This window comes from Theobroma cacao, chromosome 6 (genome assembly GCF_000208745.1).
Source record: "Theobroma cacao cultivar B97-61/B2 chromosome 6, Criollo_cocoa_genome_V2, whole genome shotgun sequence".
NCBI classification, from domain to species: domain Eukaryota; kingdom Viridiplantae; phylum Streptophyta; class Magnoliopsida; order Malvales; family Malvaceae; genus Theobroma; species Theobroma cacao.
Window position 1 is genome coordinate 22,894,672 of NC_030855.1, and position 16,221 is coordinate 22,910,892.

General features: G+C 35.7%; 2 protein-coding genes across 7 annotated transcripts; both read left to right on the forward strand.

The window, feature by feature from the left end:
• Window positions 3,606-10,962, forward strand: LOC18596663 (LRR receptor-like serine/threonine-protein kinase EFR). 4 transcript variants are annotated; one of them, XM_018122915.1, is made up of 7 exons: window positions 3,606-4,858; window positions 4,987-5,352; window positions 5,608-5,751; window positions 6,445-8,289; window positions 8,414-8,773; window positions 9,245-9,351; window positions 9,815-10,962. In XM_018122915.1, exons 1-6 carry the CDS (start codon window positions 4,210-4,212, stop codon window positions 9,337-9,339), a joined length of 3,459 nt encoding a protein of 1,152 aa, XP_017978404.1. In that variant the 5' UTR covers window positions 3,606-4,209; the 3' UTR covers window positions 9,340-9,351; window positions 9,815-10,962. The 4 variants fall into 4 exon arrangements, with proteins under 4 accessions (XP_017978404.1, XP_017978405.1, XP_017978406.1 ...); XM_018122916.1 differs by having other exon boundaries at window positions 8,414-8,737; XM_018122917.1 differs by lacking the exon at window positions 9,815-10,962 and adding an exon at window positions 8,836-8,943 and having other exon boundaries at window positions 8,414-8,737; window positions 9,245-9,281.
• Window positions 11,655-16,218, forward strand: LOC18596664 (uncharacterized protein At1g04910). Of its 3 annotated transcripts, none has more exons than XM_018122920.1 (10): window positions 11,655-12,378; window positions 12,786-12,875; window positions 13,051-13,150; window positions 13,273-13,343; window positions 13,680-13,768; window positions 14,009-14,129; window positions 14,236-14,379; window positions 14,897-15,231; window positions 15,335-15,575; window positions 15,685-16,218. In XM_018122920.1, the coding sequence occupies exons 1-10, from the start codon at window positions 11,998-12,000 to the stop codon at window positions 15,991-15,993; spliced, it is 1,881 nt and encodes a 626-aa protein (XP_017978409.1). In that variant the 5' UTR covers window positions 11,655-11,997; the 3' UTR covers window positions 15,994-16,218. The 3 variants fall into 3 exon arrangements, with proteins under 3 accessions (XP_017978409.1, XP_017978410.1, XP_017978411.1); XM_018122921.1 differs by having other exon boundaries at window positions 13,054-13,150; XM_018122922.1 differs by having other exon boundaries at window positions 12,357-12,378; window positions 12,754-12,875.

Here is a 16,221-nt window from a genome sequence, read left to right on the forward strand (position 1 = left end):
TTTTTTATTATAGAATTTATTATATTTCTTTTCTTCTCGGTCTTCTCTCTCTTTACTTTCCGTTCTCTTCGCTCCTCTTTTTGTTCTCAGACTTCCCAAACTACCCTTTGAATTCTTACCTAATTATGAAGAACGGGATTTGAAATCTTCGGAGAAAACTTTGGACAAATAAATAAATTACTAGCCGACGTATTTTAATCATTGAGCTTTATCCCCTTCCCCTATCGTTCCGTGATTCGTCGCTTTGGTTTTCTATCCGTTACCGTTTATACTCTTCCTTTTTCTTTTGTAATTTTCTTTGACATATTTTCTTTTTGGTAAAATACACTCACTTCTTAAATTTTAATCAAAATTATAAATAAGTCTATTAGTTTTTAAAATAACTATTTTATCCTTAAAATACAAATACTATTAACAAAAATTAAAAAAATACTTTTTTATTAATTTTAAAAAAATTATTATATTAAAAAAAAAGTATCGATTATGCTTCCCAACTCTCCGAGGAAGCGGAGGGGAGCACCAAATCGATGCTCCCCTTAGGGAGCCCCGCCTAAGGGAGCCGGATTAGGGCTCTTCGAGGGAGCTCCCGTGCTCCTTATCTGGGGAGAGTTTTTTTTTAATTAATAAAAATTAATAAAATTATATAATAGTAATTTTAAAAATTAATCATGAGTAAAATTATTTTTTTATTCTTACCACATCATCAAATCGATAAAAAATATTAACAGTTGATTAATGGCTGAACTTAAATATTCAACGAAAAATATTTTTTTTGAACGGAGTGTCAATTTTGAAAACTAATAAATTTTTATATAATTTCAATCAAAACTTAAAGAATAAAAAGTATTTTATTATTTTTTTATTGAAATAAATAGTTTCTCTTTCTTTTTTTTTAGTCAAGTGGGAATGTGGGATTGATCTTATCCTTGGTGAGACACATAACATTAATGATGAAAACTTGCCAAAATATTAGTCATGTCATTCATGTATTTGTTCTACGATTTTGTTTTATTTATAATAATTTCTCTCAATATAATTTTAAAATGTAAGTATCTTATTTGGTATAAATTAGATTTGACAAATTGTATTCATGTGTTATACGTTAAATACGAACACAATATAATCAAAATATCATATGATGCTAGTATGATATACTAATATATCATAGTTGATAATGATGTAACATACTAACATATTATAATTAATGATGACATGATATGTTAATTTAATATGATAATATGAACACATGACAATTTTTACTATCCACATCAACATTATATAAGTATATCGTGAATATTAAATAACAAGTGTCATTTTAATTAATGACAATTAGTCAATAATTAGTTATAATTTTTTTTTATTAAAAATAAAACTACACAAACTTAATTAAACGTAATAAAAAAATAAAACTTATTAAATTTTTTTGAATAAACACTTATCAAACTTAAAAAAAAAATAATATCCATCAAGTATAATTAAAATCTACAATCATTATCATCAAGCCTAACAAAAGAAAGTCTTAAATGTGTTAACTTTGACATGCGTACATGATTAATTAAACAAATTACATTGATACACAATAACATAATTAAATAAACATATCTTAAACAAATTTTAAACTAATTGAAAGAAATTGATACGGTTTAAAATAATGAAATTTTCATGATTTAAGTGTATGGATATAATTAAAACATGAAACATCATATACCTTAACTTTGTATCGTATACAAAATTACTAAACCTAGTGTAAACCTTAAACTTTGTTGGTAAATAAATCCCTTAAAAAATACGAAGAGAGTCAATATCATTACTAATAATTAACAATTGAAAAATAAATAAATAAATAAATTACAGATTTTTTTTCATGTCTATAATGGTAAGACGAAGAAGATGACAACATCAAAACAATGGTTTTCAAAAGTCTTCTCATTGAATTCTGTTAGGGGGGGATTGAGGAACTGATTCCGGTGTGAGATTATGACCAGAATTGTTATTTCGCATCTGATCGTAGAGCGAAGGTTTCCGGTCAAGCCCAGGGTTTGTGGTCCAACAGAGAGCGGGCGCCAACTTGCGTCCAATTAAGAAGAATGGTTCAGCTATCAGCTCCCATTCAATTCAACCGACCTAAGCTTGGATAGCCATTTTTGCATGAAATATATATATATAAAATAACAATCCTACCCTATATACTCACGCTAGTTTGGCATGAGAAAAGAGACCCTGTTGCAACAGATCAAAAACCTTCCGTTAATCGAGATTCTTTTCAAGAATCTGGTTCTTCCTGAGTCTCCAATGAAACAAAAGTTGACCATGAGATGGGAGTGAGGCAGTGAGCTCCCCATCAGTCATGCCAAATTAATATTCACTAGTCACATCTGGTCTCTTTATTATCACCACTAAGCAATAAATTTAATCACCCCGCCTTTTTTTTTTTTTTTATCACAGGGCTGTTTGTTTAGCCTAGAAAGAAAGAGAGAAAAAAAGAGGGAGGAAATGATGATGCTGATGCTGATGAACCATTACCATGATGATAGCATGCTTCCTTCTTCAAGCACGCATGAGAAACATTTTTGAGTGACAGGAATTTGCTTCTACATTTGTAACAGTTTCGACCTGCTTTGAGGGGGGCGCAGGTGCAAATTTAGATCATAATTTTTCACAACTGACGTGTGGATGTTGGTATTTTCTTTGTACATATCATTTCCAAGAGTCAAGAAAGTCCACACATTAATTTTTCACGTTGAATTTGTACAAAAGAAAAAAACCTTCGGGTTAGCATTATTGTTACTGCCATGAATATATCCATTAATTGTTTTCTTTGTTTCTGTTTCGCCCACACTAGGGGAAAAGGAGTGCGGAAAGCTTCTCTGATCCATTTTTTAAAGACTAAATATAGGGTCCATTTTTACCTTTCGGTGACTTTGTTTCTCTGTTTTTCTTCCTTTTTTTTTAATTAATAATCTTGGGCCAGGAAACTGAAAAGAAATATTCCACTGTTTTTTGTTTGACCAAGATGGTTGCGTCGGTGCGGTTGGTCAGGGCCTTTTTGGTCAGAGACACAGAGTCATGACCTGCCCTGTTTCTGAAAACTCTGGTAAGTGCAGACTGTAGTTGCCGATGCAGTGAGTCCTCCACGGTTATTCTCGTACAGGAGCTTATTAAAATCACCATCATGATGGAGACACGTGTCCCTATGGGTTGCGTGTTTGGATTTTTGGCCACTTTAGTTAGACAAGTACATTGTTCATGCAACGTAGAAAGTACACAGGCGACATGTTATTCAACTTTATTGTTTTTAGGAAACCTCAACATGGTAGATGAAGACAAACCAGAGTACCTCAAGTTATGGGATAGATAGCTTCAATCTATTTGTTTTCTCAAGCCAAGCGAATCAAATTTAGGTAAGAAGAGCAGTTCAGACTTCAGAACAGGACATGCTCTTTTAAAAATTAGTACTATATGAGACTGGGTATTGAAGGTTTTTGGAGCTCAATAAAACTGGCAAAAAGTTGAGTTAGATTTCTCAAGGTAAAGCTGCCATGAATCTCACTTTTCCCTCTGCTTTTTCACCACTGTTTGACGATGAATTGTTGGATTATGTCCGATCTCACACTGTCACCTACCCGTGGTGCTTAAAGATCGAAGGAAACAGGAGCTTAAGCCAAAGCAAAATAGGTTCATTGTGCCATCGACACTGCAGGAAATGGAACTTCTAATTCGCCCCATTTTGCTTAAAAAAACAGAGTCTAGCCCAAAGCGAAAAGATAATCAAATATAAGCCCAAGAAGAAAGAAGCCCTTTCTTAAGCTGGTGAATTTCATGCTTTCATGTTGGATTCACCAAAAGGCCCAAGATCAAGGCCAACGAAGCAGTGTTTCAGTTCCACCCGAAGCTGGTTTGTTTTAAGTCTTTGGTTCAACATGGACGGATCATCTATATGCAGGACTAGCCCCAAAAGATTCAAAGTCAAAGCCACATGGCTCTGATCAAACACTCAAAGCCAATTTTGTTTAAATCCATTCATATTAGATTTCTAAAGCTAATGGGAGCAGTTTTCTTGTAATGACAGATCACGTAACTATTAGATTTCTTTTCTTTCATTTCATCTCTTTCCTGTAAATTTCTTGCACTTTTGTGTGTTTATTTTTTTCCCGTTTTAGTACTACAAAATCGACTACTTGAGCAAACCATCCCCACCCTTTCATTTGTATGGAACTTTCATGGGCATCCCCACAGTCATGGATGATTCTTTCTTCAATTTTTTTTTGTGTTTTGTTGATACAATGTTTCATGGGCATCTTAGCTGTTATAACTGCAGCAAACCTCACCACAGATCAATACGCATTGCTCGAATTCAAAGACAGCCTTAATCCCGACACCGTATTAGCAAACAATTGGACCAGCTCTACCTCTGTTTGCAACTGGGTTGGTGTTTCATGCAGTTCTAATCCTGAACGAGTCACCTCCTTAAATCTTTGCAGCATGAATCTTACAGGAACCATTTCTCCGCACCTTGGGGACCTTTCTTCTCTCCTCTCTCTCGACTTGAGCGGCAACAAGCTTAACGGCTATCTACCTTCGACGATTTACAACTTGTCTTCTTTGCAAATCATGGACTTAACTTCTAATGGACTATCTGGTGATTTCCCAGATGACCTTTGTACTTACTTTCCCAAGCTTGAGGTTCTTCATTTGGCTTTCAATGGGTTTTCTGGAAGTGTTCCTTCAAGTTTAGGTGACTGTACCAATCTTCAAAATTTGTCGTTGTCTAATAATAGATTCAATGGATTCATTCCAAGAAGTATTGGTAATTTAACTAGGCTGAAAGAAATACACCTGGGTGGAAATAGATTACGAGGTATGCTTTTTTTCTTCTTTTTTCTTTTAACTCCAAGTGTATCATTCTTCTTTTTGGCAATGCGTAGGAGTTGTTCGATATATTATCCAAGTGTGGGAAAAAAATTGAACTTTTACTTGTATTTGCAGGTGAAATCCCATGGGAAATAGGTAATCTTTTTAATTTGGAGATATTTGCTGCAGAAAATAACAGGGGGCTTACTGGTGGGATTCCATCTTCCATATTTAACATTTCTTCATTGACAAAACTTCTTCTCTTCAACAATAGTCTATCCGGTGGTTTACCAGATAACGTGTGTAATCATCTTTCCAAACTTGAGGGGCTTCATTTGTCTTTGAATAGATTTTCTGGTCATATTCCATCAAGTATAGGTGGATGTAGCAATCTTCAGGATTTATCACTGTCAACTAATCAATTCAATGGAACCATTCCAAGAGGTATTGGAAATTTGACTAGCCTCAAACGACTGTCTCTGCGTGAAAATGATCTAACAGGTAAGAGTTTTTACTTTGATATTTAGTCTTATGCATTTAAAACTATTGTTGGAACCTTGTCCCTGATATTTGCATAAACATTGTATCCCCTTTTGGGAATAATACATAAACAAGCAATCTGATAAATTTAATCGCTTTAGATATACTTTTACCTAGTTGATTTGGCAAATAATTTCCTTCTGTAAAAATGTTAACGAAGTTGCTAGCTTTATAATACTGAGATTTTTCTCCTTTGGGTTTTTGTTATGCTTGCAGGGGAAATCCCATGGGAAATTGGAAATCTCTATTCATTGGAGATATTTGCTGCACAGCATATGCGTCTAACTGGTTCCATCCCACCTTCCATCTTCAACATATCTTCTTTAAAAGAAATTTCTCTGCACAACAATAGTCTATCCGGTAATCTACTTATGAACATTTGGCAACATTTTCCAACATTTGTTGTAAGAATTAATATAAAAGAAATAATCATAAAATCAATAATAAGAGAATCATGATAATACATTCAGATTTGATTCATATTAGTATCTTTACGTGCATAGGTCAAAGTAATTTTGAAGTAAACTCTGATTAGGATTTGGTTCTTGTTAGTACAATATTCAATAGTTCCTGGCACAAAGTTTGAGCAAGATGATATAATTACTATGATATTTGTTGTAATATCCTTTTTTTGTTACATAGTGTAAAATAAGATAATAAAGTGTTAACTGATAATAGGATAGGACAACAATTTTTTCACTGGCAAAATTACCCATATTATGCTTTTGTAACTTGAAAGTGCAATGTTCATGTTTCTGTCTTGAAATGAATTAACTTTAGATGATGAAAGGATAAAAATTAAAGAATAGTAATAGGCATAGCATTACGAAGGTTTTAATCATAGAACAGATAAGTGTGAAAGTTTAACTATGTATATAAGAGGCTTGATCTTGATAATTGCTGTCTTTTTTTTGAAAATTTGGATGGTTAATATTTCTTGCTTCTTTTCCTAGTAAAGTTACTCATAACATTCATTTTAGTTGAACCTGAATCATATATAATGCAATAAGGTATCCTAAAACTTGTACAATAATGTATTTCTTCATTTGACAGGTGAAATACCTTCTATGATCTCAATTACAAATCTTGAGCTGCTTAGACTATGGGGAAATAATCTCAGCGGCAATATTCCAAATTTTATCTCCAATGCTTCTAAGCTCACAACCTTATCACTACAAGAAAACTCATTCTCTGGTCTTATCCCGAATACACTTGGCAATTTAAGATTCCTAGAGCGGCTGAGCCTCGCATCTAATAATTTGATCACTGAAACTTCAACACATGAGTGGAGCTTTCTGTCTTCTTTGGCAAATTGCAGGAATCTGAGATATTTGAACCTATCATCCAATCCATTGAATGGCATTCTTCCAGGTTCTATCTCAAATCTGTCTACATCTCTTCAGTTTTTCTATGCCTCAGGTGTCAAAATTACAGGTAACATTCCCAGGGAAATTGGTAACTTAAGCAATATTACAACTTTAGACCTCTCCCATAATGAATTGAGTGGATCTATTCGAGCACCAATAGGAAGGCTACGAAATGTGCAGGGGTTGTATCTTGATGGTAATCAATTACAAGGGTCTATCCCACCAAGTGTCTGCGGTTTAGGGAGATTACATACCCTATCATTAGGTGGCAACATGCTTCATGGTCCTATACCAACTTGTTTGGCGAATTTGACTTCTTTGAGGTATCTTCACTTAGACTCCAACAAATTGAATTCCATAATACCCTTAACCTTGTGGAGCCTTAATAATATCTTACTGGTAGACTTGTCCTCAAATTATCTGAATGGTTCCCTTCCATCGGGCATTCAGAAACTGAAGGTATTGACACATTTGAATTTGTCAAGGAATCTGTTATCGGGTGAAATCTGGAGTTCAATTGGAGAACTCCAGGATCTGATTTCTCTAGACTTATCTAATAATAGATTTGATGGTTATATTCCTGAATCATTTGGTGATTTGATAAGTTTGAAATCCTTGGATTTATCCAACAACGATCTCTATGGAGTCATTCCCAAATCTTTGGAGAAACTTTCCTTTCTTAATCATTTTAATGTGTCTTTCAATAGACTAGAAGGAGAAATCCCCATAGGAGGACCCTTTAGAAACTTCTCAGCTAAATCATTTATGAAGAACTATGGACTCTGCGGTTCACCTGTACTACAAGTTCCGCCTTGCAAAAGTAGACAATCAAAGATGACTCCTTGGCATGTTTTCAAATATGTTCTACCAGTAGTTACTTCAATAACACTGATGGCAGCCGTCTTTATTCTCCATAAAAGATGCCGAAGAAGGAATATAAATTTGCCAGTTAATGATGATTTATTGCCTCTGAAAAAATGGAGAAGAATTTCCTATAGTGAACTTTTACAAGCAACTAATGAATTTGATGAATGCAACTTGCTTGGTTCAGGGGGCTTTGGGTCTGTGTATAGAGGAACACTTTCAGATGGGATGAATGTTGCAATAAAAGTGTTCAATATGCACTTAGAGGGCAGATTCAAGAGTTTTGATGTTGAATGTGAAGCAATGCGCAATATTTTTCATCGCAATCTTGTCAAGGTCATTAGTAGTTGCTCTAATGTAGACTTCAAAGCCTTAATTTTTGAGTTCATGCCTAATGGGAGCCTTGAGAAATGGTTATATTTCTCTAACTATTTTCTCAATCTCCTACAAAGAATTGACATAATGATTGATGTTGCGTCAGCACTAGAATACCTCCATTTTGGCTGCTCAGTACCTGTGATCCATTGTGACTTAAAGCCAAGTAATATCCTGCTAGATAAAGACATGGTTGCACATGTTGGAGATTTTGGCCTTGCCAAACTCATGGGAGAAGAAGATTCCATGAGACAAACTAAGACACTTGCCACTATTGGGTATATGGCACCAGGTATTTTTTTGCATCTTATTCATATTTATGTTTTTGTATGTGCGGTTGCTTCAGCATTTTAGTTTTCTATTGAAGATTAATGATGTTGCAATAACTAAAACATTTGATTATGTTCTACATACAGAATATGGATCGAGCGGAATTGTTTCTCCAAAAGGTGATGTCTATAGTTATGGTATTTTATTGATGGAAACTTTCACAAGAAAGAAACCTACAGATGAAATTTTCTCCGGTGAAATGAGTCTGATGGATTGGGTAAAAAGGTCACTTTCTAATGGAACAATTGATGATGTTTTGGATGCCAATTTGTTAAGAGAGGAGGAACATTTCATAGATAAAGTGAACGTTTTATCATCTATCATGGGATTAGCTCTGGAGTGTACAGCTGAGTTGCCTAAAGAAAGGAAAAACATGAAGGATGTTGTGGCCATACTCAAGAAAATCAAAAGTAAGTTTCTAAAGGATGTTGAGCTGGCTTATAATGGTAATGAATATGTTTACTTTAATTCTTTACAATTTACACATTCTTTTTTTCTTTTGTTGAAGCTATATGGTACAAGCTTATTGGTTACATTTGCATACCAGCTTATACGACTTCCATCAAATAGCTCTTTTATAAGCTTGAGAACTTTCCTGCAGTTTAAGGCCCAGAGGGTACATAATTTTGGGTCCATTAACTTTTGTTTTCTTTTCAGGAAATTGAGGGAACATTAGTTCCTAAATACTCTGGAGCATGAATTATAGAAAAAGCAGTTTTAAAAATCAAGTTATTAAATTTATTAGGAAGATCTGTCTAAAAGTTAATAAAATACAATTACCTGAAATTTCCCTATTTTGGGAAACCAAAGAAGCTTTTTTTTTTAATATTTCTTTTTTCTTTTCAAAATTTCTACTATTTCCTTTTATCACTATGTAAATTTTATACCTAACCATGTCTTCTTTTCCCCTCTGTTAGGAGAAGGAAAAATTGGTGAGAGGAACTGTATGTTTGGTGATGACTATCAAGCCTTTACAATTACTGATGTGGCAGTATGTGAATACAATAGATAGTCTTCACACAAGGTATTTACTTTATGACTTCTCAATCACAGTTTTTACAAATTGCTAAAATTAAATTAAGTGATATGCTGATATCATGTCTCAAATGTGATTTAATCAATCCAGTCATTCTAAATTGGATTGATGTAAGCTCACCAGAATCACCACAACTTTTAGCCTGTATGATCTTAAGTCCTCACTCTATCTCGCTCTAAACATTATTCCACATAGTAATTAGGGATCTATTTAAGTGACGTGCATATTTGTTATAATTATTGATTGAAAATCATGGGTTGGATGCTGAGTTGACACCAATTAGTTGTGATGAAATTCAAACATTTAAACAACAATATGTTTTCTTTTCACTCAATGTTTTATGTAGCACCTTTGCCATTTGTCATTCTGCAAAATTGCTTCGTTCTTAATTTTTTTTCTGTTATACTTGGGCCATTTTGTTTCCCCTTTGAAATGAGTGTTCTCCCTGCAGCTCTGTTTATTGCTCTACACTGGTTTAGTTTTCTAAACTTCAAGCTATACATGGATTTGTTCTTTGCAAACTTCTTTGCAATGGACTGGCAACTCGGAATCTCCAAAAGAGAATCATTAAGCAGTGGGGTTCCTGGCAAAATGTAAAAGAGGCTTCCAATAAATTGAACGTTCAGATCTGCTAGTGGTGGAAGTAAAACTTGACAGTCAACACATCACAAAGTAGTTTCAAGATCAAATCCTCTTGCCCCAACTATCCCAAGGAAACAAATTAAAACCTGTTAGCCGCAAAGTTTCCGCGGTGAGAGTTAATGTGACTACAAAGTTTGAAAGTACTGATTTCTGGTAGGCTCATTAATCTTCTAGGCAGTTTGGCATGGAAGAGGCTTATTAAGCTCAAGTGGCAAAGTCCTTAATGATGGAACCAATTTACTGGTGGTTAAATGGTTAACTTCCAAGTCTGGAAAGTATTCTACTTCAGATTTCAGAAACTTATACTGCTATTTGCCATCAGCAGCCCCAGGTGGACTGGGACAGGCTTCTATGGTTTCAGGATAACATCACAAACATGCCCTCATTGCATGGATGGATATACTGGATAGACGTCCACCATTGCAGAGGCCTTCTACATGGAGTCCCCATTGATAGCTGTTCGTGCTTTTCTAGTGGCCATGCTAATGAGGACAGAGATCATCTTTTCTTTACTTGCCTTGCCCATATACCAAGCAGATTTCAGACAAAATTTTGAGGGTGCTCTCATGTTGACAGGCCTGCTGGTGACTGGTCTGAGGAATTCAACTGGGCCAAGGAGTTGAAAGGCAAATTTCTCTTGGTGATTGTTCTTAAGCTTGCCTAGAATGCCTAAATCAACCATGTCTGGATTGATAGAAGCAATAAAAGTATGGGAAGGCATCTGCTGCTAACGATGTTTTCCAGATCCATTTTCGACTCAGCCAGGTTCAGATTACATAGCTTACCCCGGGGGATCAAAGATAGGAATGCTACCCTCTGTACTAATTGTAGAATTTCTGACGCTTATTTGTAATTGTTTCATTTTTCTGTATAGTTGCTGTATAGTACAATTCTTTTCTAGCAGGTTCTCTTCCTGCATTCGTGGATAAATAAAATATTTTGCATTTAACTCAAAAAAAGGGGATATGAAAATATATTCCAAATTCCTCTCTAGTGTTGAAAGAAAATTCTATATACCTTGTTTGCTTAGCAATCCTCAATTAGTTTTAATTAAAATTATGTAGTAGCAAAAAAACCAATTGGGTGTTTGTTGTTTCATGCTTAAGCAAATTTAAGTTACTATTATATTGCTTACAAATAAAAAAAAGAAATTCCCATGTTCTTTGTGCTTCCTTTAATTATGAAGAATAGAATATGCACAATCCTTTTGATAAAAACAAGAACACTAAAAATAAGCCCAAGTCAACGGAATCTCACTGCTACTGCCTACTGGTAGAATCCTATCGGTTTTCAGTTAGTTAACGAGGCCTGCCAAACTCAAAGAACAACTTAATAAGGAGACCCCACGTGGCTATTTCTTCAGCTTTCTTCTTTCTTCTATCTCTTTCTGTTTTCTTCAATTTTTTTCTGGTTTTAGTTTGCTCTCTTGCATTCTAACATTTCCATCTTCAACGTATGATAACAAGGAAAGCAAAAAAAGAAAAAAAAAAACACACCAGAGAGTTGTCTTGTTTTATGTTTGGTGGGAAGTAGCTGTTACGGATATGATTCTTGTATTACAAGGCTAATGCTTTAAAAGTGCAGTTGATGAGTTGAGTTTCGTCGACCAATCTGCCTTGTCTTTCACTCTTACAACGTTTATAAATCACTATCACCCACTTCTTAACGTTTCTTTGAATTCTTCCATCTTCTTTGACGTTCTTATTTTATCAACTATACAGTCTTTTTTTTTTTTTGTTCTCTCATTTTTAGTTAGTTCTTCTTTCACCACCACCTGAAACTAAGCTGACATATGGCCATATTTGTTGGCGGGTCTTTGTTAGAGAAAGATAGGAAAAGAAATAGTAGTAGAGGCAGGTGCAGCCTCGTAAGAGTTTCTTGTTCTTGTCGTCAGAAAATTAATTTCCAACGCAAGGAAATTCAGGTTTTCAGGTTCTCCTCAAAACAAGACCATGAAGCTTGATTGAGAGGAAGTTACGTTGTGGTGATACAATGGGGAAGCAAGGATCACCAAGAAGTCCACGTCCCATGTCGAAGAATACTAACTCGGTTTTCAGGACGAAAGATTATCATATTAGAAGTTCAGATTCTTCGGGGGCCAGTGATCCTTCTATTGGGAGGAGAATATTAGGGGGAGAAAATTACTGGAATTCCAAAGCAGCATTGCTACATGGTTTGAAAGCTGATTCCGGAAAGTTTACCCCTTGCAAGGGTGTTTATGTTGGGAAAAGGCATACATGGTTTCGCAGGAATGTGAAGTCAATCGCTTTTACGGTCGTGTTGATTGCTTTCCTGTTCTTGCTTGATTCTCTGATGGTGTCAATTTTTGGTTCAATAAACCTTCAGAGTAGTACAAACTCCACCAGCCGTGAGGTATGATTGTTATCTACAATTAATTTGAATTCAGAGAAACAAGTGTTTTCCATTGATTAGTTCTTGTGAGCATCACCAGGTTTAGAATTAGGTCCTCAAGCAACAATGTTATGGTCTCAATGAACCTATGTGATCGTACTGTCTAGGATCTGGGATGGACAGTAATCCACTTCCATTTCAGATGGCAGAATTCTCTACGGGCCCAGCTAGAAAGGCTTCCAACTTTCATATGTATTGTTTTGTTCTATTGTATTTTCTGTAGTAGGTGGCTTGTCTGCATTTTGAAACACTGAAAGTTAAAATGCACAAAAAATTGTTATCAATTATTAAATTGTTTCAAAATTGCGGGATGAATGCTGAATTGACACCAACTAGTTGGTATGCCCTTCACTTGCATGTATTCTAAGGAGGATAGTGTTGCCTATATTCATGAAGAAAGACCAACGGTGCAGATGTACGGCAGGCTTCTAAATTTGGCTTCTACTGCTCTTGCAGAGGTATGCTTCTTAACTTGTACATTAAGCATATTAAATTTTATATAGCACTGGCTCTTGCTTTTGCTATTTGCCTTGTGTTTTTCCCCAAAGAAAACAAATAGCAAAACCATCAATTAAACAGAATCTAGAAGAGTTTAACTTTCCCTAAAATTTGATCTCTTCCTCGAGTGTTCAGAAGGTGTTTAAGCAAGATAGTGTGAATTTTTGGGAGGAACCATATCCCCAAGCATCCAAATGGAAACCTTTTGCAGATAGAAAAACTCCAACAAGCCCAGGTAAATACCTTGCTTTGGACTTCATCTATTTGATTTGTACAGCAATATCTAGTGTTCGGCCAACAATGAAAATGTCTACAAGTTATTATGATTAAGTCCTTTGACTTTCGTTGTTGAGACAGGGAAGCCAGAAAAAAGCAACGGCTATATATTGGTCAGTGCAAATGGTGGTCTGAATCAACAACGAGTAGCTGTAAGTGTCCGATTTGCCTTTTGATCTCCTTCTTTTCATTGTTCATTAGGGAAGTTCAAAGTTGTATTCAATGAATAAATTCACCTGTGAGTTCTTGAAAGGTAGAGTTATCTGTCAATAAGTGGCATCCCCAGCAAATTGCACATAGCTTTTCAGACCAGATTGCTCTGATAATTCCATAAACAATTCTTTATACGACAAAAGCATTCTGCTCACTCTTTCATTTCGCAAGACAAGCACCTATCGACATATTTACAATCTCTATTTGATCTTCCTGCACTCCTGCATTCATTATTGCTGTTATTTGCATTGTAACATTGTTGTTATTGTCTTCAGATTTGCAATGCAGTTGCCGTGGCATCTTTACTTAATGCAACTCTGGTTCTTCCTATATTTCTTTACAGCAATGTATGGAAGGATCCCAGGTCTGAAATCTAGTCTCACACGGTCAAAGTTATCTTCTAGTTTCTGTTAATTTTTATTGTTCAGCACACTTTGTTTGGCATTCCTGTTTCAAACTGTTTTTTTGTTCTCCTTTGATGAAATTGGCAAATATTTATTCTCAAGTTGATGCCTTCAAATTTTTTCCATTGTTTTTATTTCCACATGTTTATGCAATAGATAATCAACAGCATACTTAATAGTGATATTCAATGGAAGTGCAGCCAGTTTGGTGACATCTATCAAGAGGACTATTTCATGCGCATCTTGCAGGATGACATAGATATTGTAAAGGAACTTCCTCCCCATTTGAAGTCCTTAGATATTGAAGTCATTGGTAGCCTAGTACGTTGTCTTCTAAGTTCTATATTTGCATTGAAAGCCTGCCTTCAGTCTCCAGGAAAATCTTAAACCTCTAACCTTGCTTTTCTATTTTGTTGCCTCAAAACAGATTACTGATGCAGATATTGAGAAGGAAGCAAAGCCCAATGATTACATAAGAAGTGTACTTCCCCTCCTTGTGCAGAACAGAGTTGTTCACTTCCTTGGATTTGGCAATCGACTTGGCTTCGATCCATTGCCTCCTGACCTCCAGGTCCGTGATCATATCCCTTGCACGTTTAATTATTGCAGGATAGATAGTTGTGCGATAGGACTTCTATCTCAAGGGGTATTACCCAATCATGGAACCTTCAGAATCTTCCTAGATACCACCCTCCCCTTCTCCGCAGGCTTATTTCTTGACTGTGCATTCCTGGCAGAAAGGGTGTAGCACCTCCCATTCCCATCTATGTTTCAAATGACAAGGTAGTAAAGAAACCAAGAGCAAGACTCAATAAGAATTGTTAACCCCTCAATTTACAAACATTTCCAGCAAAATTTATATGTTTCTTACCTCAACATGAACTATTCTTTAGGACTCAACCAGGAGAAAACAAGCAATTAGGGTAGTGAATTTATAGGAGCCACTAAATCATCGTTGTATATACCATTCTCCACAGATGAGCGGGCAATATTACAATGGAGCACATACATGTTAGCTTCTGAAGCCCTTAACTTAATAATTTTATTCTTGGAGTTATATTTAGGTGATATACTTTGCTTCATTGCAGAGACTGAGGTGTAAATGTAACTTCCATGCATTAAAGTTTGTGCCAAAAATTCAAGAAGTCGGTTCACTGTTAATCAGAAGGATAAGGAAATACTATGCTGCGAAGCGTCAGCTGGATAAACAACTCCTTGGAGATTTCATGCCCAGTATTTCCTCCAAAACGCATAATGCTGCAAGAGGCCCATCCAAATATCTTGCCTTACACTTGAGATTTGAAGAGGATATGGTGGCATACTCCCTATGTGATTTTGGAGGTGGAGAATATGAGCAAAAGGAGCTTCAAGCCTACAGAGAGGTCCATTTTCCTCTGCTCATCGAACGCTTAAAGAACTCGAAGTATGGGCCTACCTGTCTTCTGGTATTGTGATGTTACCTGATATTGTTTTCATGCACATATTCGACATAGCCGATCTGTTCTTTCTATCATTGATGCTTGTAGGCCTGTTTACCCAGTGGAGTTGAGGAAGTTTGGGAGATGCCCATTGACACCTGAAGAAGCAGCACTTGTTCTTGCTGCTCTTGGTTTTAAGCGTGAAACTTATATTTATCTAGCAGGTTCTCATATATATGGGGGAAGTTCCAGGATGCACCCCTTTACCAGTTTGTACCCTAATTTGGTCACCAAGGAAACATTGCTCACGACCAATGAACTTGCTCCCTTCAGAAATTTCTCTTCCCAGGTATGTTAGGATTAAACAATTTTTTAATAATTGTAACATTTTTTCTCTTACAATTCTACCATGTCTTAAAACAACTTTCGGAAAAAAAAATTTTTCGCCTTGGAAGCAGCTAGCGGCGTTAGACTTTATTGCGTGCGCAACTTCAGATGTTTTTGCCATGACAGACTCTGGAAGCCAACTATCATCCCTGGTATCTGGTTTCCGAACATACTATGGTGATGGACATGCTCCAACCTTGCGGCCTAACAAGAAGAGGTTAGCGGCAATTTTGTCGGAGAATAGCACAATAGGATGGAATATTTTTGAAGACAGAGTAAGAAAGATGATCGAGGAAGGTCAAAGGGTGCGGGTGAGGGGTTCTGGTCGAAGTATTTATCGACAGCCAAGGTGCCCAGAATGCATGTGCAGATCTCAGTAGGTTGGCTGCGTTTGACTTTGCATGAGTCATGCCATTTTGTGCTGATATACTCAAGTGTTTATACTTATTATTCTTTTTTGTCTTCTTCATCCTGAATCTCCTCCTCCACTAAAGGTCAAAAGGGTGGGTTGTTCTTTCCCTTTTATATATGTATATGATTCAATAATATTTCATCGCTGTAATTCTATTAGATTGCTAATAAACTATGATGATCATTTCTCACAATTT

Coding starts and splice junctions, on each gene's coding strand:
- LOC18596664 (XM_018122920.1), top strand. CDS start 11,998: ATGGGGAAGCAAGGATCACCAAGAAGTCCACGTCCCATGTCGAAGAAT. Junction 12,379..12,785: donor CAAACTCCACCAGCCGTGAG/GTATGATTGTTA, acceptor ATGTATTCTAAG/GAGGATAGTGTTGCCTATAT. Junction 15,576..15,684: donor TCAGAAATTTCTCTTCCCAG/GTATGTTAGGAT, acceptor CCTTGGAAGCAG/CTAGCGGCGTTAGACTTTAT.
- LOC18596663 (XM_018122915.1), top strand. CDS start 4,210: ATGGAACTTTCATGGGCATCCCCACAGTCATGGATGATTCTTTCTTCA. Junction 4,859..4,986: donor GGGTGGAAATAGATTACGAG/GTATGCTTTTTT, acceptor TTGTATTTGCAG/GTGAAATCCCATGGGAAATA. Junction 5,353..5,607: donor GCGTGAAAATGATCTAACAG/GTAAGAGTTTTT, acceptor TTATGCTTGCAG/GGGAAATCCCATGGGAAATT.